This window comes from Mercenaria mercenaria, chromosome 10, assembly GCF_021730395.1.
Source record: "Mercenaria mercenaria strain notata chromosome 10, MADL_Memer_1, whole genome shotgun sequence".
NCBI classification, from domain to species: domain Eukaryota; kingdom Metazoa; phylum Mollusca; class Bivalvia; order Venerida; family Veneridae; genus Mercenaria; species Mercenaria mercenaria.
In genome coordinates this window covers 1,600,587-1,626,245 of record NC_069370.1, presented here as the reverse complement: position 1 = coordinate 1,626,245, position 25,659 = coordinate 1,600,587, and the positions used below count along the sequence as shown (strand labels likewise).

Sequence of the window (25,659 nt, the reverse complement as noted above, 5' to 3'; positions counted from 1 at the left end):
TTAAAGGGACATCTTGTTTCTCTCACTTTTCACTACCTATGCAAGAACTATTAAAGGGACATCTTGTTTCTCTCACCTTTCACTACCTATGCAAGAACTATTAAAGGAACATCTTGTTTCTCTCACCATTCACTACCTATGCAAGAACTATTAAAGGGACACCTTGTATCTCTCATGCAAGAACTATTAAAGGGACATCTTGTTTCTCTCACCTTTCACTACCTATGCAAGAACTATTAAAGGGACACCTTGTTTCTCTCATGCAAGAACTATTAAAGAGACATCTTGTTTCTCTCACCTTTCACTACCTATGCAAGAACTATTAAAGGATCATCTTGTTTCTCTCACCTTTCACTACCTATGCAAGAACTATTAAAGGGACATCTTGTTTCTCTCATGCAAGAACTATTAAAGGGACATCTTGTTTCTCTCACCTTTCACTACCTATGCAAGAACTATTAAAGGGACGTCCTGTTTCTCTCACCTTTCACTACCTATGCAACAAGAGCTGTCTGATGACAGCGCACTCGACTATTAGAAGAATTGATTGAAGAATGGGGTCAAAATATTTCCACGGATATTCAGACAAAAGAAATAAATAGATTAGACAAACAATGTTCCTGTATTACTTTGATTTCGATAAGTCTTGCACTAAATGGCAATATATGAGCCAATTTCAAAGTCCAAAAAGGGCCATAATTCAGTCAAAATAGTTATGTACTCTTGCCTACACATGGAAATCATAATGATAAACAAGTGTTTAAAGTTTAAAAGCCATATGTCAAATAGTTTTGACAAAACATGGAATTGTATGAAAACAGAACTAATTTCAAAGTCCAAAAAGGGCCATAATTCAGCCAAAATAGAAGACAGAGTTATGTTCTCTTTCCTACAGATAGAGACTATTATACTAAACAAGTGATAAATGTTTCAAAGCCATATGTCAAACACTTCTCAAAAAATATGGACTGGTACAAAAAACTTAACCAAGATTTCTAAGTCAAAAGGGGCCATAATTCAGCCAAAATCCTTGATGGAGTTATGTACTCTTGCCTATAACAGGACATGGTGATGGTAAACAAGTGCTGAAAGTTTCAAAGCTTTATCTCAAAAGACTTTGTCAAAATATGAACTGGTACGAAATATTATCCCAGATTTCTAAGTCAAAAAGGGCCATAATTCAGCCAAAATCCCTGATGGAGTTATGTGCTCTTGCCTATAACAGGACATGGTGATGGTAAACAAGTGCTGAAAGTTTCAAAGCTTTATCTCAAAAGACTTTGTCTAAATATGAACTGGTACGAAAAACTTAACCAAGATTTCTAAGTCGAAAGGGGCCATAATTCAGCCAAAATCCCTGATGGAGTTATGTACTCTTGCCTATAACTGGCCATGGTGATGGTAAACAAGTGTTGAAAGTTTCAAAGCTTTATCTTAAAAGACTTTGTCAAAATATGAACTGGTAGGAAAAACTTAACCATGATTTCTAAGTCAAAAGGGGCCATAATTCAGCCAAAATCCTTGATGGAGTTATGTGCTCTTGCCTATAACTGGCCATGATGATGGTAAACAAGTGTTGAAAGTTTCAAAGCTTTATCTCAAAAGACTTTGTCAAAATGTGGACTGGTACGAAAAACTTAACCAAGGTGTGACGCCGACGCCGTGGTGAGTAGGATAGCTCTACTTATTCTTCGAATAGTCAAGCTAAAAACTATTAAAGGGACATCTTGTTTCTCTCACCTTTCACTACCTATGCAAGAACTATTAAAGGGACATCTTGTTCCTCTCACCTTTGTCTTAGCTTAGTATCAAGAACTGTCAAAGGGACATCTTGATTCCCTCACATTTCTCTAACTAGGAAAGGACTATTATAGGGACATCTTGTTTCTCTCACCTTTCACTACCTATGCAAGAACTATTAAAGGGACATCTTGTTCCTCTCACCTTTCTCTTAGTTTCAAGAACTGTTAAAGGGACATCTTGTTTCCCTCACCTTTCTCTAACTATGAAAGAACTATTAAAAGGACATCCTTTTTCTCTCACCTTTCACTAACTAGGCAAGAACTGTTAAAAGTACATCTTGTTTATCTCACCTTTCTCTAAGTAAGTGTCAGGAACAACAACTGTGAACATTTCTGGTCCTGTAGCTGCATAGGGGTCCTCTTCAAGTGGCATTGGTTCCTCCTCGTCAACAAACTGTGGGGGTGGAGGCGGGGGCGGAGACCCTGAAACATCCAGGCAAAATTTTTAATGTAAACAAATAAAATGCAATAAACTCAATAAAATATCATACCATACACTTTACTTGTTTTTTAACATTTACAAGAAAATACTGAAATTTGCGTAATATTAACAAAATCTATTCAACTGATAGAGGAAGACAACTGGAAACCTGCCCCAGTTTGTGTGTCAAACTCGGATTGGTACTTTAATGGTGAACATGAATATAGATAACCTTTCTGCACTTACCAAGACTACACAAGTTCCATGGAAATCAGATGTGTGTGCATGTATGTAAGTGCATATAACTAACTTAATTCTGTTATCTAACAGACGTTCTATTTTCTAGTTTGTGATTCTGACATGAAGAAAACAATGTTTCCTGCGAAATCAACAGAATGGAAAGGGATAAAATGCTATGCAGGTAATATTGCTATAAACTTGTGCTGATTTTGGTAAAAATGACATTTCTGTTAATAGCAGTGCCACTTGACGAATTGCATAATTCAAAACAAGGTACCTTGTTTCAAGACATACGGCAATAATTCTGTTGATCTTTTTTTTTTAATGAAAATCCTGTCTCATTTTTGAAATATAATGTAAAGGAATGACTGGAAAGGCTACAATTTTATGTCAGGTTTCCTTATCAATATAAGCATGGTTTGAATGAAGGAATAGGTGGAAGGCACAATTTTATGTCAGGTTTCCTTATCAATATAAGCATGGTTGAATGAGGAATAGTGGAAAGGCTACAATTTTATGTTAGTTTCCTTATCAATATAAGCATGGTTTGAATGAGGGAATAGGTGGAAAGGCTACAATTTTATGTTAGGTTTCCTTATCAATATAAGCATGGTTTGAATGAGGGAATAGGTGGAAAGGCTACAATTTTATGTCAGGTTTCCTTATCAATATAAGCATGGTTTGAATGAAGGAATAGGTGGAAAGGCAACAATTTTATGTCAGGTTTCCTTATCAATATAAGCATGGTTTGAATGAGGGAATAGGTGGAAAGGCTACAATTTTATGTCAGGTTTCCTTATCAATATAAGCATGGTTTGAATGAGGGAATAGGTGGAAAGGCTACAATTTTATGTTAGGTTTCCTTATCAATATAAGCATGGTTTGAATGAGGGAATAGGTGGAAAGGCAACAATTTTATATCAGGTTTCCTTATCAATATAAGCATGGTTTGAATGAAGGAATAGGTGGAAAGGCAACAATTTTATATCAGGTTTCCTTATCAATATAAGCATGGTTTGAATGAGGGAATAGGTGGAAAGGCTACAATTTTATGTCAGGTTTCCTTATCAATATAAGCATGGTTTGAATGAGGGAATAGGTGGAAAGTCAACAATTTTATATCAGGTTTCCTTATCAATATAAGTATGGTTTGAATGAGAGAATTGGTGGAAAGGCTACAGTTTTATGTCAGGTTCACTAACTAGGGTTTCCTTATCAAGCTAAGCATGGTTTAAATGAGGGAATGGGTTGGACTGGTGGATTTTTTTACAAACAGTGTGATACTAAATATATAGGTAAGCATTCTTTTTGTTTCCATGTCTACATGTCTTTTTCTTTTTTCTGTGTTAAAAGCATATCAATCAGTACGCATGAGTTGTTCAAGGATTACAATACATTTGATAAGCAAATTAATAACAGCCACACTCTTGAGGAAAAAATTAAAAGGTAGGAGACTGAACTAAGCTACTCTAGCCATGCATGCAAGGGTTTTATGATAAAGCCATCACCTAAACAGTTAATGCTAAAGCCCAACTACAGAAAGAAGTAAAAATACAATCCAAGGGATAACATAAATTCAATACTTGATGCCCATGAGCTCTACCAACTTACCTGGAATTTCACCATGTCAGCAAAATTATTTAACTCTATATTTTTCCCAGCTAGCCATTACACTTATATTATCAAATACAATATAAACTGTGTGAATAGCACCTTGAAAGAGCAGGCACCTTTCAACAAAGAGAAATTGTTTCTTTCATGGATGGGTTTGAAAGTTACCTGTAAAGAGCAGTGCTCAGCCCTGGTACATCAAACTTACTTTAATCTCTTAAGATATTACCCTGTATTATAAACTTCAATTGGTAGGCCTATAGATTTATCATTAAATCTAAACAACATTACACAAGGTTTAGTTTCCCCAACAAAATGGGACAACTGTTCTCTTGAAGGTCTGTAATCCAACACTCTCAAGCTAACTTAGCTGCCTCAACTTTTGTTTCATCTGATGTCACAAGTTATTCAAAACTACACAAACTGAATTAGAGAAGTGAAGGACAAAATGAACTCATCATAAAATATTTTTGCACGCAACTTATGATCGCTTTAGTCTTCATGTTATGCTCATTATGCAAAGCTAATTTGTTCTTCAGCTTTACATTTGTGGATATAACACAGGGCATTCATGTAACAGTCTCTATCACACCTGATTATTTTTATCATGTAAATATTTGAGCCGCGTCATGAGAAAACCAACATAGTGGGTTTGCGACCAGCATGGATCCTGACCAGCCTGCGCATCCACGCAGTCTGGTCAGGATCCATGCTGTTCGCTTTAAAAGCCTATTGGAATTAGAGATACTGTTAGCGAACAGCATGGATCCTGACCAGACTGCGCGGAAGCGCAGGCTGGTCTCGATCCATGCTGGTCGCAAAGTCACTATGTTGGTTTTCTCATGGCGCCGCTCATTTCATCCAACATTTACGAATGAACAAGGGTCATGCAAACCTTCATCAAAGCTTATTTGTTGACTCTCACGGAGCGGGGTGTCGTCGTCTGGTGGTGGCGGCGGGAGATTTTCTGTAACAAATCACATCGTAGCACAACATCAATATATATTATGTGACACACAAGCACAGCATAAAGAACTGTAAATCCATGCCTAGATTAGATAGATAACGTATCATGCTAAACATTATGGTGGCTGATTACTGCCATTTCGTTCTCGCATGTTGGCATATCTGAAGAGCACCAACACGCCAGAATGACAAAGGGCGCCGATACGACAAATAAGTTATCTGGAGTATTGGTGGTCTGATTTTTCATACTGGCATGTAAGTACCTTGGAAGAGCGCCAACACATTTCAGCGATTTTTTTTGTCACTTTGGGAAAAGGTCCGGTACCGACTGAATTGGGAAGAATCATGGCATAGGCCTGATTCTTACTATAAAATTGATTTAAAATCTGCGAAGTTACAATTTCTTTTGCATGTACAAGTCAATAAAATACCAAACCACTAGACAATCTCACCAGTTTTTTTGCCTTTTCTGGATTTTTTTTTTTTTGCTTATAAATTGGGAAAAATTGTCATTTTTAAATTGGGAAAAGGTCCATTTACCAGTTCTTTATAATGAAAACAAGAGGACCATGATGGTCCTGAATCGCTCACCTCTTCCCACATGACCCAGTTTTGAGTATGACGTCGTTTTTTCTATTATTTGACATAGTGACCTAGTTTTTGAGCTCATGTGACCCTGTTTTGAACTTTACATAGATATCATCAAGGTGAACATTCTCACTAATTTTCATGAAGATCTCATGAAAAATATGGCCTCTAGAGAGGTCACAAGGTTTTTCTATTTTTATACCTACTGGCCTAGTTTTTGACCGCACGTGACCCAGTTTCGAAACTGACCTAGATATCATCAAGGTCAATTCAGATCAATTTTCATGAAGATCCATTGAAAAATATGGCCTCTAGAGAGGTCAAAAGATTTTAATAATTTTAGACCTACTGACCTAGTTTTTGACAGCAGTTGACCCAGTTTCAAACTCGACCTAGATATCATCCAGATGAACATTCAGACCAACTTTCATACAGATCCCATGAAAAGTATGGCCTCTAGAGAGGTCACAAGGTTTTTTTATTATTTGACCTACTGACCTAGTTTTTTAGGGCACATGACCCAGTTTCTAACCTGGCCTAGATATCATTAAGGTGAACATTCTGACCAATTTTTATGAAGATCCATTCAAAAGTATGGCCTCTAGAGAGGTCACATGGTTTTTCTATTTTTAGACCTACTGACCTAGTTTTTGACCGCACATGACCCTGTTTCGAACTTGACCTAGACATAATCAAGATGAACATTCAGACCAATTTTCATACAGATCCCATGAAAAATATGGCCTTTAGAGCGGTCACAAGGTTTTTCTATTATTTGACCTACTGACCTAGTTTTTGATGGCACGTGACCCACTTTCGATCTTGACCTAGATATTATCAAGATGAACATTCTGACCAACTTTCATACAGATCCCATGAAAAATATGGCCTCTAGAGAGGTCACAAGGTTTTTCTATTATTTGACCTACTGACCTAGTTTTTGAAGGCACGTGACCCACTTTCGAACTTGACCTAGATATCATCAAGATGAACATTCTGACCAATTTTCATGAAGATCTCATGAAATATATGGCCTCTAGAGAGGTCACAACGTTTTTCTATTTTTAGCCCTACTGACCTAGTTTTTGACCGCACGTGATCCAGTTTCGAACCTGACCTAGATATCATCAAGATGAACATTCAGACCAACTTTCATACAGATCCCATGAAAAATATGGCCTTTAGAGAGGTCACAAGGTTTTTCTATTATTTGACCTACTGACCTAGTTTTTGATGGCATGTGACCAGTTTCGAACTTGACCTAGATATCATCAAGGTGAACATTCTGACCAATTTTCATGAAGATCTTGTGAAATATATGGCTTCTAGAGAGGTCACAAGGTTTTTCTATTTTTAGACCTACTGACCTAGTTTTTGATGACACGTGACCAGTTTCGAACTTGACCTAGATATCATCAACATGAACATTCTGACCAACTTTCATAAAGATCCCATGAAAAATGTGACCTCTAGAGTGGTCACAAGCAAAAGTTTACGGACGGACGCACGGACGGACGACGGACACCGCACGATCACAAAAGCTCACCTTGTCACTTAGCAGTTTGTCATATTAGTGCACTAGTTTGTCATTTTGTTGGTGCTCTTCAAACGTGCCAACACACAGTAACAAAATGACAGAAATCAGACACCATAAAACATGGATAGTTCAACCTGCAATGTCTCCTGAAATTTTACAACAAATAAATACATAAATATATATGATACATAAATATATTTGACAGACATTTTACACTGGTGTTTAGATTAAATTTAAATAAAATATCCATGACAGAAGAACAAACATTATAGATATTAAGTTTAGAAGTTTTTTAGTCATACTGAATTTGACTATAGTGGCAGTAAAAAACTTTCTGGCTACATTCAGTGCTTCAAAACATTTAATAGTAATTGTTTCATGATTTATTTCTATGGTGTCAGATACTATGAACTTGTGCATACTGTCATTCTAGAAATATATTGCTATATTGCCCGGGGAAGGTAAAAGTTGAGTGCGGGCAGGCAAAAAATCAAACTCAGTCGCCCATTGGGCAAGTGAAATATATGAAAGATCCCAAGAAATACTTCTAAGAAAATCATGTACTACCACAGTATCTTATCACTTCACCATGTTACATTTGGGCTACCAAAAATTGGGTTCGGACCGTTCGGGCAAGTTAAAATATAGCTGAAGTTGCCCTATGGGCAAGTTCTTTAAAAGAGTTAAAGCCTAGCCCTGTCTTCAATGAAATGCATTAAAATTTGATTATATGAGCCGTGCCATGGGAAAACCAACATAGTGGATTTGAGACCAGCATGGATCCAGACCAGCCTGCGCATCCACGCAGTCTGGTCAGGATCCATGCTGTTCGCTTTCAAAGCCTATTGGAATTAGAGAAACTGTTAGCAAACAGCATGGATCCTGACCAGACTGCGCAGATGCGCAGGCTGGACTGGATCCATGCTGGTCGCAAAGCCACTATGTTGGTTTTCCCATGGAGCGGCTCATATTCATTTACTGATAGTGCAATTTAAAACTCAATACGTACCAGGTAAATGATCATTTTTCAGGTTTTTATAACTAAGAAAGATATTTTTAACCATAATTCAAAAGAGTGAGTATAGTATATATCTAAGACTAAGTGTACTGTATTAAATTTGGAAGAAAGTATTGTGGTGTGTCAGTGTATATCTATCAATAACGAACATGCTGTATCCTGGGTACAGAGAATATCTAATGACTACAGTAATATTTCAGCTATTGGTACATCAGGACAATAAGAACAGGTGAAAATAAAGAACATCATGTTGTTGTATATTGCAGTTGTTAATTCAATTTAATCACAGACTGTGCACAACCATAACAATGTCATAAAAGACTTGAATCCAATACACATGTATCACACGCATGTTGTTCTATTTTCCAATTTCGACCGAACAAAGTTTGACTGTATAAAACTTGACCCATATGGATACTGTGAAATCATTATTATTCGTGGGGGACTAATTTTCGTGGATTTCCTGGTTGAGTCAATCCACAAAATTTAATCCCAACGAACAAGTAAAATTCCCATTCATTTTATGTTAAAAAGTTTAAATCCACGAATTCATGTCCCCACGAAATTGCCGTTTTGATCAATACCACGCAATTTCATGCCCATGAAATTAAATGATTTTACAGTAATTTACTTTACCAACAGTTTAGTACCTTTTGTTTTTAGTTGCAGTCGTCATGATTTTCTTACACATCTGAATCATTGACAAAGTAGAGGAGAGAAATTTAAATATTTCTGACTGAATTACCTCCCCTCTGTATATTTATTTTAATAGTGATTCAATTCTCAAACTTCATGTTTGCACAACATATTAGATTACTTTATGTATCAAACTTCGTACAAGAAAATATTTAAGGTTATTTTCTTTAACTTTGCTTTTTTGTAGTACTTGTGTACAGAAATATTGTTTACAATGAAATATATATGTAATTTAAAATGTTTTTAGAAATAAATAAAGTTATTTCTGAATAAATAGAAATATTAAGTGCTTACAATACTGAACAGACATATACCGCATGCTACAGATGTTAATAAAGAAAGAAATGACCCATTCGTACAATACATAGCAAGACAATATATGCTAAACATGCTTTGTACATGTACCAAGTATGTGCTTAAACATGCCTGTAACATTCCAGTACTCCCAGCATAACACACTTAACATACTAGTATAATCTTACACTATGTGAAAATACAATAAACATATTTTTTATTTAATCAATTTTCGATGGAAAGGACCAGTTTATTCATAAGAAATGTTTTTAGAATGTGTATCTGCCTTTAGGAATTTTTCAACACAGTTCTGACTGTAGTTCACTAAATTTTTCTTCTCGGACGTCTGACAAGAATTAACATTTTGACAACTTTTGACATCAGGAAAGGGTAGGCCCTCTTAATGGTAAGATTTTGATAGAGTCCAATTGCCATGCCAAAGAGATCCATTGTAGGTAAATATTTAAGCAGTTACTGATTTCTTGCTAACTTTGTATACATGTATTATAAAACCGGGATATGAACAGGCCAATGTCAAAATGCTTTACGAGACATGAATTGTTTTAGATTTTTCAAATAACAATTTCATCAACTTAAGTCAAAATCTGCAGCATCCAAGTTAATGACCTACCAATGGAAGTTTGTCTCTTCAGCTGAGATGCTCTGTCTCCTGGCATCATTCCTGGGGGAGGAGGAGGTGGAGGCATAGCTCCACCCTGCTGAGACATGGGTCTGGCCACCCCTAGCGGAGGAGGCGGACCACCCATGCCGCCTTGGTTCATCATAGCCGACGGCATTTTTGCTTGACCCATCACCACACTTGGCATGTACGGCGAACCCCGCTGTAGTTGTTCCCTCGAGGCATAACCTCCTGGACCGCCCGGTACTGTAGGCGGAGCAACCACGGGTGCAGGAGTTCTGTAAAGAAATAAACATTTCTTACAGCTAACTTGTTTTTTAACTAAAACACTTGTTCCTCCCTGATCTTTAGAGTTACTTGCCTACAGCTGGGGTTAAATTTTTCATCATTTTCATTTCCACAAAGTTTGGCATAGAATGTATATGTGAGACTGAACAATGATAAAATGAAAATAAGTGTTAGGTACTGGTAAAAAAAACAACAATGTTGATTCCTTCCATTATTAGTTATCATTCTAAGACATACTGACTTGAAATCATGCAGTTTAATTCAACATCTATTTATATTTTGATTTTGATATTATAAACTGATTTTGCCTCATTGAATTTACCTAAAGTCCATTTGCACCAAATTTCCAAATCTTAAGTTTCCATTCTGGGAGATCTATTGCAAAATAGTTATGACCCAAAAGTGGTTCAACCTCAATCATAACTGTATCCTAAAGCTTTAACTGAAAGAACCCCTATTATAAAGTTTTATTTGATAACAATTCACAAGGTAAAACTCATGTACAAGTAATTTTTCTTAGGCCTAAAAAAAATTGTTTCCGGTAACATGCCCCCCAAAAATAGGGTAGGCAAGTATGAAAATTTTTTGTGGGGTGGGGGGGGGGGGGGAATTTTTGTTTACAATGAAGAAAGAGCAACAAAAATCACTGAAAAGTATAAACAAGAGCACCGCCTTGCGGGTGCTGACGCTCATCTGATTTTTTTTGTGTATTAGAAATATTGTCCTACCCATGATTTTCTAAGTCTAAAAAGGGCCATCATTCTTGCAAAAAGCAGAATAAAGTTATGTTTCTTGATGTACAGTGTCCACTTATGATGGTGAAAAACTATTGCAAGTTTTAAAGCAATAGCTTTGATAGTTTATGAGAAAAGTTGACTTAAACATAATACTCAACCAAGAAAATGATTTTCTAAGTCCAAAAGGGGCAATAATTATTGCAAAAAGCAGGATGGAGTTATGTTGCTTGCTGTACAGGGTCAGCTTATGATGTTGAACAAGTGTTGCAAGTTTCAAAGCAATAGCTTAGATAGTTTAAGAGAAAAAGTTGACCTAAACATAAAACTTTACCAAGAAATCTGATATTTTCTAAGTCCAAAAGGGGCCATAAATCTTGCAAAAAGCAAGATGGAGTTATGTTTCTTGCTGTACAGAGTCAACTTATGATGGTAAACAAGTGTTGCAAGTTTTAAAGCAATAGCTTTGATAGTTTAGGATAAAAGCTGACCTAAACATAAAACTTAACCAAGAAAACTGATTTTCTAAGTCCAAAAGGGGCAATAAATCTTGCAAAAAGCAAGACGGAGTTATGTTTCTTGATGTACAGGGTCTGCTTATGATGGTGAACAAGTATTCCAAGTTTCAAAGCAATAGCTTTGATAGTTTAGGAGAAAAGTTGACCTAAACATAAAACTTAACCAAGAAATCTGATATTTTCTAAGTACAAAAGGGGCCATAAATCTTGCAAAAAGCAAGATGGAGTTATGTTTCTTGCTATACAGGGTAAGCTTATGATGGTGAACAAGTATTCAAAGTTTCAAAGCAATAGCTTTGATAGTTTAGGAGAAAAGCTGACCTAAACATAAAACTTAACCAGGCAACGCCGACGCAGACGCCAACGCCGACAACCGCTCAAGTGATGACAATAACTCATCATTTTTTTTCAAAAAATCAGATGAGCTAAAAATGGCGAAAATATTTTTTTTCCAACGCCATAAAAACATTTAGGGTCATAGCAAATTTTCAGGGTAGGTTCAGATACTGGAAACAAACAATTTTTTAGGACTTATTTAGTTGTTAAAAAGAAGATTATTGTTACCTGTAATTTCCAGCAGCAATTTGTTGCCCGCTGGCTTTACCAATACTGCCGTGCTGACTGCCTCTCAGTTGTGGAGGTGTCGGCGGCTGCTGGGTTGGAGCCTGAGATGAACCGCTACTGATGGAAGAACTGCGGCTTTGTGATGCTGCAGACTGTGCAGGTTGACTGGTCTGAAAAAATATCACTTAATATCTTAAACAATAAACTTTTTTTTAAATGCTAAAATAAAAAGTCTCAAGACCTGTTTTACATTTGTATCTAGTTCAAAACAATCTATGGTTTCATCATAGTATGAAAATAGAATTCAGGTCTGCCCTTGTGGTTTTAAAAAGATGAATTACTTAAGTATATTAGCTATAAGACTTTAAATAATTAAGGTAAACATTATCCAGGATTTCAAGTCATAATTAAATTTCTCTACATGTTAACTATATCCAGCCAACATGGAAATATAGCTCACATCACTATAAACTGGAGCTTTCTTTTGTTAGAATCAAGACACTCTGGTTAAGAAAACTGTTCAAAAAACAAGATAATCTTTGTCCACAGACAAGAAACAGAGTTTTGTATCAATTTGAACTGCTTGTGTACAGCTAATTTCTTTCTTTATTAGTAATTTTGGACTTTACAAAAATGTCGTACATGGAACAACTGACTTCCAAAAATGGAGTTTAGTAATCTGCTAATATAGAGTCTCGCACCTAAACTATTGTTTCTATTCTTGACAGGGTGCCCTTTCTGTGGTTCAGTAGCACATTTTGTTCAAATATATTTTAAAAGTATAAATTGCTAAAAGCTCTGGTAAGCAAACTTTTAAAATCTGAAACACAAAAGCATAATTTGCAACCATCACCAAAATCACAAAAATAAAGCACTGATTATACAGTTCTAGCCACATGTGTGCAACGCTCCAAACACAGCAATAGTTTGGAAACCCAACCTGACACCTGCACATACAGTAGTAAAAGTCATATTTCTGATCTGCTTTTTTCAAGTTTATGGTATTTCAAGTTTACCATTACCTGATACCAGTTTAAGTATGTAAAACTTGTCCTGTCTCAGTTTTTCAATTGTCCTACTTAACTTCATCAGACATAACTTCTGCTGATCAGACATAACAACCACAGATCAGACATAACTACCATTAGTCAGACATAACTATCATAGGTCAGATATAACTACCATTGATCAGACATAACTACCATTGTTCAGACATAACTACCATTGGTCAGACATTACTATCATTGGTCAGACATATCTACCACTGATCAAACATAACTTCCATTGATCAGACATAACTACCACTGATCAGACATAACTTTCATTGATCAGACATAACTACAATTGGCAATGGGTCAGACATTACTACCATTAGTCAGACATAACTACCACTGATCAGACATAACTTTCATTTATCAGACATAACTACCATTGATCAGACATACAAGTAACTACCATTGGTCAGACATGACTTCCATTGATCAGAAATACATATCACTGGTCAGACATAACTAATACTGATCAGACATAACGACCATTCTTTTTTATCATGTGCTAGGATGAACAAAAGGTATTAAACACCCCCATATCATTTTCTCCATTTTTTGTGAAACTGCTCTGCAGTTTTCGCATAGTCTTACAACTGTAAACAGTATTACTTTTTGTGATGATCTGGCATCAGTAAGTTCCTGTGATCTGACACTAGTATGATATATGCTTGACAGATTTTCCAACTGTCCAGCACAAGCATACTATAGCTCCTTATCAAGATATCAGTTTTCCCAGGATCTGGCACCAGTACATTTGTCATGATCTGGTACAAATATGGGTTCTTGACCTGGCACCAGCAGATTTACCATGACAGGGCACCAGTATGGGTTTCTTTTCAGTTTTCCAGTAGATTTACCATGAGTGGGCACCTCAGATTCTTGTCAGTTTTGTCCCATAATCTAGTGCCAGCAGATTTGCCAAGATCAGGCACCAAAATAGGTTCTTCTCAGTTTTCCCATGATCTGGAGCCAGTGAATTTTTCATGATCTGGCACAATGGATTCTAGTCAGTTTTCCCAGTATATACTGGTATGTCATGATTCTGGCACAGTGGGATGTCACTGTTCCCATGAGCTGATGCCAACAGATTTGTCATGATCAGGGCACAACAGATTTTTGTCAGCTTTCATGTGATCTTTTATTTGTTTGTTTTGGGTCTAACGCCATTTTTCAACAGTATTTCAGTTATGTAATGGCGGGCAGTTTACCTAACCAGTGTTCCTGGATTCTGTACCAGTACAAACCTGTTCTCTGCAAGTAACTGCCAACTTCCCCACATGAATCAGAGGTGGGAGACGAACATACACCCCGCTCGAGAATTGAACTCACGACCCCCAGATCCGTAGACCTACGCTCTCTCTACTGGTACCAATAGAATTTGTCATGGTCAGACAAAAAGGATTCTTGTCAGTTTTCCAATGAGCTGGTTTCAGTAAAACCCTAACATATTATCACATCAAATGATAGCCCCAGTAAGCAGCAATATTGGACATTCTAACACTACACACACAAAAAAAAAACTATTACATGTTTGCCATTGCTTGATTTATAATTATGCTCTTTTCAAATTTAAATTCAATCTGATGAAAAAGCTATTTTGTGTTGTTTAATACACACCAGATATTGCTTCTTAAAACATGTGCAGCATATATTGATATCACAATCAGACAATTTTGCAAGGGCAAACATATCTGCAATTTTCCACACTGTTATACAGGTAGCATTGTTAGGCCATAATTAAAAAATTGTTGGCGGTAATGCGACCCAAAGATTTTTGTGTGGGTAAGTAGGTAGGGAATGTTTTCTGCATATAATCATACAGGGAAAAATTTTTCATCTGTCTGGCCAGAAAAAAGAAGTTGGGTCGCAGCGATTTTCATGGGTAGGTCGTGTTACCGCAAACAAATGTTTTTAATGATAGCCTTACTGTTTGGTTCACTTATTTCGAAACAGGATTTTTTTTGTAATTCCCCTTTAAATTAAAGCTTCTTGTTTACAGTTTGGTCAAACATTCTGGATACTTTTAAAATATTTTGCTACAAAATGCATCATTTCAAAAGACCTATAGAATTTTCTCCTTCCAAAAACTACACCTGTATATGCCCTTTTGGGGAATGCTTTACAAAATTTGTGTCAATTAATCAAGTATTTTCTTAAATAGAAGTATTTGCTTTCAGTATTTTACCATAACACTGATGCTACACATTATTCTTAATAGTCAAATGTAATGGGCACAAAATCAAAGTTTTAAAATATACCGCGTTCTTAAGAATCAATAATCAAAGAGCCATTCTGATGGGGGTAAATGCATATACTATTTACCACTACAAATTTCAGACATGGCTGTTTCAGCCACAAACAACCCCAAACTCCATTAATTTTTTTTAACTGATTCTGTAAAATTTCAGTTTTGTTCCATAGAAATCGAACTCTTGAAAAACACAGTCCCAGAATTTGTGAATCAAACAGCATTTCTAATACTTCTGCAACAGTATATTATAATATATACCCTCATATAAATATCCGGAGTTTCTGGAAGCTGAAAATTATACAAGGTATGACGACACTAAATATTGTACAAGGTATGACGACACTACAGCAGTTAACATTATAACAGTGTTGTGTAACAAGGAGCACAAAAATTATGACATACAGTGATTTCCATACTTTTTATTTATGGAAAAATGCAAAATGCAAAGCTGTGTTCATACACATTACAAATGAAGCCAGTGAAGTGAAGATCTTAAAGCCAAGCAATATATGTCCAGTATCTATTTGGATTAGGTAGTCTATAATGTTTCTTTTTTGTGATCAAGTTTGTTTAACCCTCATTAATGGCATTGACCTACAGCCCCGGAACCCGAGTCTTCACTCTAGCTCTGCATGCTATTTTGATCATTTTGATACTTATGCCAACTAAATCCCTTAAAGGCCTTTCAACAATACAGAAAACTGGACAGAAAAGTCCACTGCACTCTTACTAACTTGATGTAAATATAAAGACTTAATCTTTTAAAATTTATTTTTGACCAACAAATCATATAACTGTGTAACAGCCTTACCTTGACACCATGCCCTACATCATCAAGCAGTGTGTAGTCAATATTTTTTCTCTGGTATTTTGTTGGTCGTTCACCATGTTCCGGAAAGATTATACCATTTTTCACGCCAAGTGGTCGTGTTGTAGTCCTGTTAGTTGTCAGCACACCAATCTCTCTTCTAGCCACCTTCTCTTTGTGTATATTCACAGTCTACAGTATTAAAAGAGAAAATACATGTACTGAACAGATCAAACAGGTACCTAAAGAAAAATGTTTTATGGTATTTAGGACAAAAACTCATAGCAGCCTGCCCTTTAGCTCTATAGGGAGAGTGCAGATCTACAGATCGCGGGGTCATGAGTTCCATCCCCGGTGAGCAAAATGTTCTCCTAGATGATTTGATAAAAGACGTTGTGTCTGAAATCATTTGTCCCCCACCTCTGATTCATGTGGAGATGTTGGCAGTTACTTGCAAAGAACAGGTTTGTACTGGTACAAAATCCATAATACATAATTATCTGGTATAATATACACTGTTCACTAGTCAGTAAATTTTCAGTGAACACCCCTTTGAATATTAAATGGTACTGCCCAAACTGAATGATGGACCAGCCCATTATACAACGTAAAACTAAACACATAAGCTTTAGATAACATATTAAAGTTTTGAAATTTTCCTATCATTTTCATTTATTTGCAAGGGAAACCCCAATAATAAGACAACCTTACTATTAATGCCATTTCTTAAAAGAGCCATAGGTGGTCTCATTAGCGGGGTTCTACTGTATACCTGTGCTAAATGATTAACATTGGATTCCATTTCTGCAAGCTGGTTCTGTTGAAGGTCTAGAAGTTTAAGGAAATTGGTAGCTAAATTGTTTATTTGGTAGGCTACACTTGCTAACGAATGTGTTGTAAAGTTCTTCGTTTCCTCCAGAGCTTTTTTCTTATCTTTCGCCTAAAACACAGAATAAGAATTTAATAGTTTTAATTATGTGATAATCAGATTGTTTGGTGTGCATGAATGATTAAATGAACACATTAGGTACTATTTCTGGTATTAAACACTAAGTCTTGTCCAGTGTGTTTGACATTTACACACAAAAAAAATGAAAATACAACCTGACATTCAAATAATTTACAAACCTGCTTATACATCTATATATATCTAACTGCGCAATGTGTCAGTCACACTTGACTATTGCACAATAGGAGCCCATGTTCAAGAAAAATTATAAAGGCAATAGTAGAGAGAAAAGCTTGACAGGTAGAAGGTAGAAATAAGGTCTGTACTGGTAATCGTTATAGACTCAGAGTCTAGGAGTCCAGTTACAGGAGTCTAGACAAACAAAATAGGGCTGTAGGTCCAATAAGCAATGTGAATATGGAAAATGATATTTGAAGTGAGGATACTACAATTTATCAGTCAAAAAATAGGAGATGATTTAAAAAAATTTGCTCTCGTTTTTTTTTTTGTGGTTTTAAATATATAGCAAGTCAGGGGTCACACTGGGAATTTTTTCTCTGAGCCGCTGCTTTTTCCGAAATGATAAAATTATGAGGCCAACAACTGCGAAGCGCATAGTACTGATGTTCGCGTAGGACTACCAAAGTACTCGTACCACTCAAGAAATTATTTTATGTACTTATTATGTTTTATTTCTTTTTTATCATCATAGCTATTCAATACTTACAATTTCTGCTTATCTAAAGCATTCTTTATAAATTGTTTTGTCCAAAATAAGCCTCGGCAGTAATAGAAAATTTGCTATAGATCGTAACAGCGTCTAACGGCCGACAGTTCATATAATTGTATCAAGCGCACAAAATGATGATTATAATTATCCAATTTGTTATTCACTTATCTAATTATCACCAATTGACTGCCTAATCAAATAAAATTATTGCAAATTGGCTCACTCCTTTCGGTAACGGTTGTTATGCACATATTTTGTCATATTTTTTTTGTCGCAAATGGCGATCGACAGCGTGGCCCCTGCAAGTGATAATTTGTACTTTTTGTAGACCCATGTGCTAGTCAGCTCTTGAGAATCATTGGCATATTGCACATAACATGCAATAACTGCCTGATGAAAACCATGGTATCACCAGTAAACCAGAGATGCACCAATAGTTCTTTTACTCTGTACTGAGTAAGACTCTGAGCAACATACCCCACCCACTTGATTTGTTGTAGTTAACCAACATTTATAAGATTTCATCACCTGTACATAGTTTTCCTGACAATACTGGGCAACTTTCTCTAAGTTATTGAAATTTTCCTGAAGGTTTTGGCGACCTTCAGGAATTTCTTGTTCTATAAGTTGGAGTAATTCTGACATTTTTGCTAATTTATTTTCATTTCCTGAAAGTGGGTCAAAATTTCACTTCCTGTTTAGAATTTTATCGGCGAATAACGAAAACTACACTATCGCTGTCATCGTGTGCACTCGTATATGGCTAAAGTTCTATTATGTTGGTCAAAAGCTGTGCATAGCTTTAATCTAGAAATATCTGTGAAATGTTAAAGTTTGCCTTGATTATGAAGAAATTTTAAAAAGTCAAATTCCTTTAAAAAGATGAATATTGAATAACGAATCTTTTTTAAAAGCATTAACTTTCTATAATCATTACTGCTGAATTTGATGTGTGTAATATGTTAAAGTTTTCCCTTTCTATAAAGGCCTAGATCCGCTACTATATAAGTGTCCCCCGACCCACCCCCGCCCCCAGATCCAATAAACAACTCCCGTCTTATCCGCTGCTTATCACCGATTATGTAACAGTAGCTAAGTAGAGGGCAATTAGCACTAGACGGGGAAATGTGCAGTGGAATTTCTTTTCCATAAGTAAATGTAATAATGATGATAGATCTAATAATAATGATTAATATCATAATTATTATTATAATTATTAATGATACTAATAAAAAATTATAGTAATAATAAAACACCGGTATAGTGAAAACTCAATATTTTTTTTTGTATTGACAAACAATATCTGCTAATATCATCATATTCATAACTTTATCATGACATCACAGTACATTAGGGGTTATAACTGACCAATCAGAGAGCTGCATTTTCGAGTACCTGCCAGTTTCCACTTGGGTATAACTAAGTATATTTACAATGAAGATATAGTGGCTTTAAAAATAAATATCAAACTATTTTAGAAATCAAATAAAAAAATTTCAGTGCACATGCCCCAGATGACACTACAAACAACAAAACTTTGAAGTTTCATTGAAATATTATATTGATGCAATACCTTAATTTTAGTTTAAAGTTTGAGATTTTACACAGGGAGTCTATGATAAAGTCCGAGTAAAATGTAATCAATACCCAAGTAAAATAAGTATAATTCCACAATGTTTTGGACATGTTAAAATTATGAATAATCAAAAACATCATACCAGCGAAAGGGATCTTACCATTACATTTCAATACAAAAAGAATGGGAATATGATTTTCTCTTATACGTGCAATCACAATTATTGGTATATAATGTGACATCAAATTATCGTGTTTAATCTACACGGAGGAACACTATCAATCTATTTAAAAGTTTGAGGAGTGAATGTCAGATTTTTCTTACAAATATTAAATTTGAATGTGTGCACATCTCCAGATAGAACTTGAAAAAAAAAATGAACTTCCTTTTCTTCCTAAAACATGGTGAAATTTGTAATATATTCCTTAATAAGTTTCTATTGAACAATGAACATATTTCTTTTAATAAAGAAACGCCCAAAATAGATATAATTCTTTAAAGTTATCACATATTTATTAAAAAGTTCGGTAATAAAATACACTGTTTCTTCTCACTTATTGATACAGCTAAAAGGTAGACTGGCTTTTAAATAAACAATGTTTATTGGAACCATACTGTGCTAGTCATTACCGTGGACTGGCGATCCGAGCTTAAAATTGTTTTCCTATGTCGCTACAGTGGGAGACTTTTTTTGTAACTTTCTTGTCAGAGTTTGAAAGACCTTTTCAGGTGACCCTATACCAATCTCTTTCAGATTATTTGGCTTCAAAAAGCTAAGCGTTCAGGCAGACAGTTTCCTGTCAAAGCCGCATAGGAAAATTCGGTCAGAAAGTGATGAACTGTTTTTTTTTTTCAAAATGCTTTCACTCAGATGACACTTTCTATGTGAACATGCAAGATGCGGTGCTGAGGATGACGCCAAAACCAATTTAGCATGACATTCGATCAAATGAAAATAGGTAAATTTATGTTCTCTAAGAAATAAATTCTTTTAATTTTGGTGGGTGTTTGTCTTGCTCTACGTATTGCCTCACAACACCTGTACTTATATTTACCGCCATACCAGTTCAAATACTAGTTTAGCAGGTATTAATCCCATGGGTGTACATGTATTATGCATAAATGATTAAAAGAATTCTTATACAAATCAATGAAGATTAGCTTTCTTCGGAGTTTGCTTTGTATTTTGTCCTTTAACGGGAATTCGTACTAAAAGCAATTTATTACGTATATAGTTATCGGATCATTGAGAGCATCTTCGACTCGTTTCCCATTCGTGAGAATAACTATAGAACTTCAATTGCCTAATAAGTCTAATATATTCTGCCTTTATAGTTTTCTGCACCTTCGCGCTGCTAACGGTTGCTTCCATGCATCTTAGCTGGAGCAATGTCTTTCATATTTTCTCATTATTTTTCAATGTACCATGTTATATATTTACAATATGCCATAATTTTCATTTACAGATTTATAATAAAGTCACGGCCTTATCCCACATAGTCTTGATTGGTTATTTGTTATATTACTAGGTAATTTATGCGTCTTAAGGAGTGATGAACTCCCATAACCAACCCATGGTTAAGATATCGAATATCAGTGGAGCATATGTAGCTTCTTCTCATTAACAAATACAGTTAAACTCGTGCTGTAGACAACCTCCCAATAAATGTTATAAAGCCTACTAACAAAAAGTCACTATTATAACTTTCTGTTTAAACCAAACAAGTTACTTTACCTGTCTTGAAAGACTACCTGTTCACGAAGACCAGCATTTTCAGATCCCAAAGGAGGTTTTGCAGTCGGGTTTGACTGTATTTATATAATTATCCTAGTACCCACCAATAAATTAAGTAAATTTATGTCATCTTAAGAAATCAATTCTTTTAAATTTTGGTGGGCGTTTGTCTTGCTCTACGGAATAACTCACTGCTATTTATATTTATAACAATATCAGTTCAAATACTAGTTTATTCCCACGTTTTTTTTTTCAAGGGCAAAAAATTTTGTGTAGTCTTTATCTGAAATTTGCAGAGAACAGATCTTTTACAAAAATACCCCACCCCACCCTTCCTAGATTCACATTATTGTAACTATATTGTTTTAAGAAGTTAAATATATTTCAGCGTCACAATGTAGTACCATGCCGCTGGGTCCTGCTACTGACAAATTTACTGCAAATAAACTGTCCAGGAGAGAATTAACTGTTGATGAACCATGTGTTTAATTCAGAATATTAGATGACGTTAAACTACATGTGCTTGAAATAAACTTTTCAATACAGAAGTCAATTCATCATTAACCTAGTGAATAATTTTGTAGTCGTGACTTATTTCCTGAAGCTTAATATCGAGGGTCTTATTCTGTTTTGTTGGTTTTGTATGTACATTGTCCGTGATATTTGAGCAAAATTTTATAATTTGACATGTCTTTAATATACTTGACGATACTACATCAGTATCTATAAATGCTCACTTTTCTAGGTTGGCCTTCTTGTAGCAGCATCCTCGTGCTCAGGTGGTCATCATTATTATTGGTGTTATCAGGCGGGCGCCTTTTAACCGTTAGAGGGGGCCTTGACCGTGTTGTCAGCCGTTCAAACAGGTCCACGGATTGACTGTTTCTTATATAAACAGGGTTGTTTTCAACTTATCGACCATACGATTATTAGTGATCAGTCGAAAGTTGCATTTTATTATATGTACGTGTAGGTCACCAGGTCCACGGATTGACTCTGTCTTATATAAACAGGGTTGTTTTCAACTTTTCGGCCATTCGATTATTAGTGATCAGTCGAAAGTTGCATTTTATTATATGTACGTATAGGTCCGTTCATATTGTTGATATTATTTGTGGATCACTTTGCTACAAACCTAATACATGGGTATGTTGAAACAGACAAAATAGCACCCAGTCTCTTGTTTAATCCAAGTCTGATGGTAGCGCCGTCAGTTGTTGCGTGCAAGGTTTTTATGCCCATCGAAGGGGAAGAATATAGTCGCCGCTTCGTCCGTCCGACCTTCAGTCTGTCCGAGCTTACATTTGCATACTTAAGTGGCAATAGGAACAATAGGTAACTGTACTTTTTGTTTGATGTCATTCATTCAATAAGCTTTTATGTAGGAACGTTCGTCCGGCGTCCCGCATTTATTGTCCGGAGAATTTCTCAGCATCCACTGATTAGAATTTAGCGAAACTTCGTAAGAAGCTTGAAGGCACTATCAAGAAAAATGCGCATATTGTCTTCATGTTCCGGTCGGATGATTTTTCACAGAGTAATTGCCCTTTGATTATTCATAATAGTAAGCTATAGTACAATTCTTGTCCGGAGTATTTCTCAGGAACCACTGGTTGGATTTTAGTGAAGCTTCATTCACTGACAGGAGGAGATGCGCACATTATCTCCGTGTACCGGTCGAATTATTTTTCATCGAGTTATTGCTTTTTGATTATTCAACTAGAGTATACTATACTACGGTACAATTCTTGTCCGGGGTATTTCTCAGCAACGACTGCTTGGAATTGATCGAAACTTCACAGGAAGCTTCACTATCAAGAGGAGATGCGCATATTGTCTTCATGTTCCGATCGGATGATTATTCATCGAGTAATTGCCCTTTGATTATTCAACAGTAGTATACTATAGTACAATTCTTACCCGGAATATCTCTCAGAAAGCACAGGCTGAAATTTATTGAAACTTCATAGGAAGCTTCACTCTTAAGGGGATATGCGCATATTTTCTTCAAGTTCCGGCCGAACCGAATGATTTTTCACCCAATTATTGCCATTTGATTATTCAACAATAGTATACTATAGTACAATTCTTGTCCGGTGTATTTCTCAGCAACCACAGTTGCGTCATAGAAAAAGGCGCATATTATCTTCATGTTCTAGTCGGATGACTTTTCACCCAGTTATTGCCCTTTGATTATTCAACAGAGGTATATTATAGTACAATTTTTGTCCGGATTATTTCTCAGCAACCACTTGTTCACTGTCAAGAGAGTATGCGTAAATTGTCTTCATTTATCGGTCGGATGATTTTTTCATTGAGTTTTTGCCTTTGATTTATTCAACAGTAGTATTATAGTACGATTCTTTTCGGAGTATTTCTCAGCAACGACTGGTTGGAAGTTAGTGAAACTTCATAGGAAGCTTTACTTTTAAATGTTCCGGTCGAATGAATTATTGCCTTTTGATTATTCAACAGTAGTATACTATAGTACAATTTTTCTCCTGAGTATTTCTCAGCAACCACTTGTTGGAATTTAGCCATACGTCATAGAAAGGTTCATCATCAAGAGGAGAGTTGCATAATTTCTTCATGTTTCGGTCAGATGACTTTTGACCGAGTTATTGCCTTTTGATTATTCAAGTGTAGTATATTATAGTACAATACTTGTCCGGAGTACTTTTCAGCAACCACTGATTGGAATTTAGCCATACTTCGTAGAAAGCTTTACTATCAAGAGGAGATGCGTTTGACTTTCTGTTTCGGGTGGATGATTTTTCACTGATTTATTGCCCTTTGATTACTCAACATAAGTAAATTATAGCGCCATCTTAGTCAGAAGTATTTCTCAGCAACCACTGTCTGGAATTCAGCAAAAACTCATAGGACGCTTAACTCCTAAGAGGAGGTGTGCATATTTTCTTCATTATCCGTTCATTATCCGTTGGAATGAGTTTTCAATGACATATTGTCCTTTGATCATTCAACATCAGTAAACTGTTTGTGCCCAGTCAGTAAATTCCACTTTTGTTCTTTTAATATGCAAATTTCGTGGAGCACCCATCGGATTTACCAATATTTCTTGGTAAATCTGTTGCATAAATAATTAAAAAATCTTATAAAATTCAACAAAGACTCGTTGGACTTTCTTAGCTTGCTTCGGACTTTGCTTTGTATTTTGTCCTTAAACAGGAATTCGTACAAAATGCATTTTATTACGTATATACAATCATATACATTGTTATCATCTCATTTCATAGGGATCTCTGAGAGCATCTCCGCCGCGTTTCCAATTCGTGGCAAAACTAGAACCTTGAATTGCCTAATAAATCTAGTATATTCTGTGCTTATTATCATAGATTTCTGCACCTTCGCGCTGCTATGTTGCTTCCATGCATCTTAGCTGGAGCAATGTCTTTCATATTTTCTCATTATTTTTCTATATACCATGTTAAATATTTACAATATGCCTTAATTTTCATTTAGATTGATAATAAATTTCTTATCCCGCATAGTCTTTTTTTTTTTGTTATTTGCTATATTACTTGGTAATTTAGTGCGTCTTAAAGTGATGATCTCCCTTAACCAACTTCCACTGCTAAAAGATGGTTGAGATATCGAATATCAATGAGGCATATGTAGCTCCTTCTCAACCACACCCATGCTGTAGGGCAACCTCACAATAAATGTTATAAAGCCTGCTTCAAAAGTCACTATTATCGCGTTTTTGTTTAACCAAAAAATTACATCATCTGTCTTGAAAGACCACCTGTTTTCGAATACAAGCTTTTCAGCTCCCAAGGCAGCTTTTTGCTGTAGGTTTGACTGTATATATGTAATTATCCCAGCACCCAGCAATAAATTAACTTAAACGTTAAGAACAGATTAAACAAATTTGACTCCGTTGATTTATGGTCTCTTTTTCAACAGATTTAAACCAGACAGTATTGTTGATAACATTTATAACGATGTTAAAACGTGTAAGGAAGATGATGAAATGATGATGATGATGATGACAACGATGGCAATGATAATATTTTGCTTGAGTTTATTAAAATGATGTTGACCACAATAGAGGTAGTGAGCTTTAGGCATAACGTTTGTCGACTAACTAACTCATAATATGTACTTGTCTTCCGCATAATGTAACCGGACGAAGGGGCCTGTCCATGCCGGAAACAATGCCCAAAGGGACATCCTGGGGTCTTTCTCCAAAATCTAAATCTAGAAAAGTTTCTATACCACTTTAATTATGTCGGTCTGACTGTAAACCTAACAAAGACAAAAAACAAAGTCATTCCATCATTCAGTTAGGTTAATTTATTAAAACTTACCTTAGTTTATATAGTTTCGTGGTAAAAACAGTTTGGCAGTCTGCAAAATAACTTATGATTTGAGTGGTTAATATCTTTTGAAATGTAGTGTATTCTATCAAAATAAAAAAAAATAAAATAAAACAAACAACTTTTTTACGTCATTATTGGCTATTTCAAGATTCAGAAAACACTTAAGTTGTTTGAATTTTGGATAGTGACTGTATATTTCCCATCGTTCTTGTTGATTTTTATTTTGATTTATTATATATATATTTTGTATTGACGGTGTTTGCAAGATGACGAACTATAGGGTATTGCCTATAAAAGTGAC

General features: G+C 35.5%; 1 protein-coding gene across 3 annotated transcripts in view; it reads right to left on the bottom strand.

Annotated features, from left to right (window-relative positions):
• The window catches only part of LOC123559929 (abl interactor 2-like), a 28,629-nt gene extending 10,223 nt beyond the window's left edge, over positions 1–18,406 (bottom strand). Inside the window, exons 1-8 of one of the 3 annotated variants that reach the window (XM_045352095.2) lie at positions 18,233–18,406; positions 16,798–16,965; positions 16,029–16,217; positions 15,476–15,505; positions 11,918–12,087; positions 9,805–10,091; positions 4,970–5,041; positions 2,094–2,225 (exon numbers count right to left, since the gene is read on the bottom strand). In XM_045352095.2, the coding sequence (XP_045208030.2) occupies positions 2,094–2,225; positions 4,970–5,041; positions 9,805–10,091; positions 11,918–12,087; positions 15,476–15,505; positions 16,029–16,217; positions 16,798–16,965; positions 18,233–18,349 (1,165 nt within the window). In that variant the 5' untranslated portion in view covers positions 18,350–18,406. The remainder of the gene's footprint in view (positions 1–2,093; positions 2,226–4,969; positions 5,042–9,804; positions 10,092–11,917; positions 12,088–15,475; positions 15,506–16,028; positions 16,218–16,797; positions 16,966–18,232) is intronic. The other 2 variants (XM_045352098.2, XM_045352096.2) reach the window with 2 other exon arrangements.
• Positions 18,407–25,659: the final 7,253 nt, after the last annotated feature.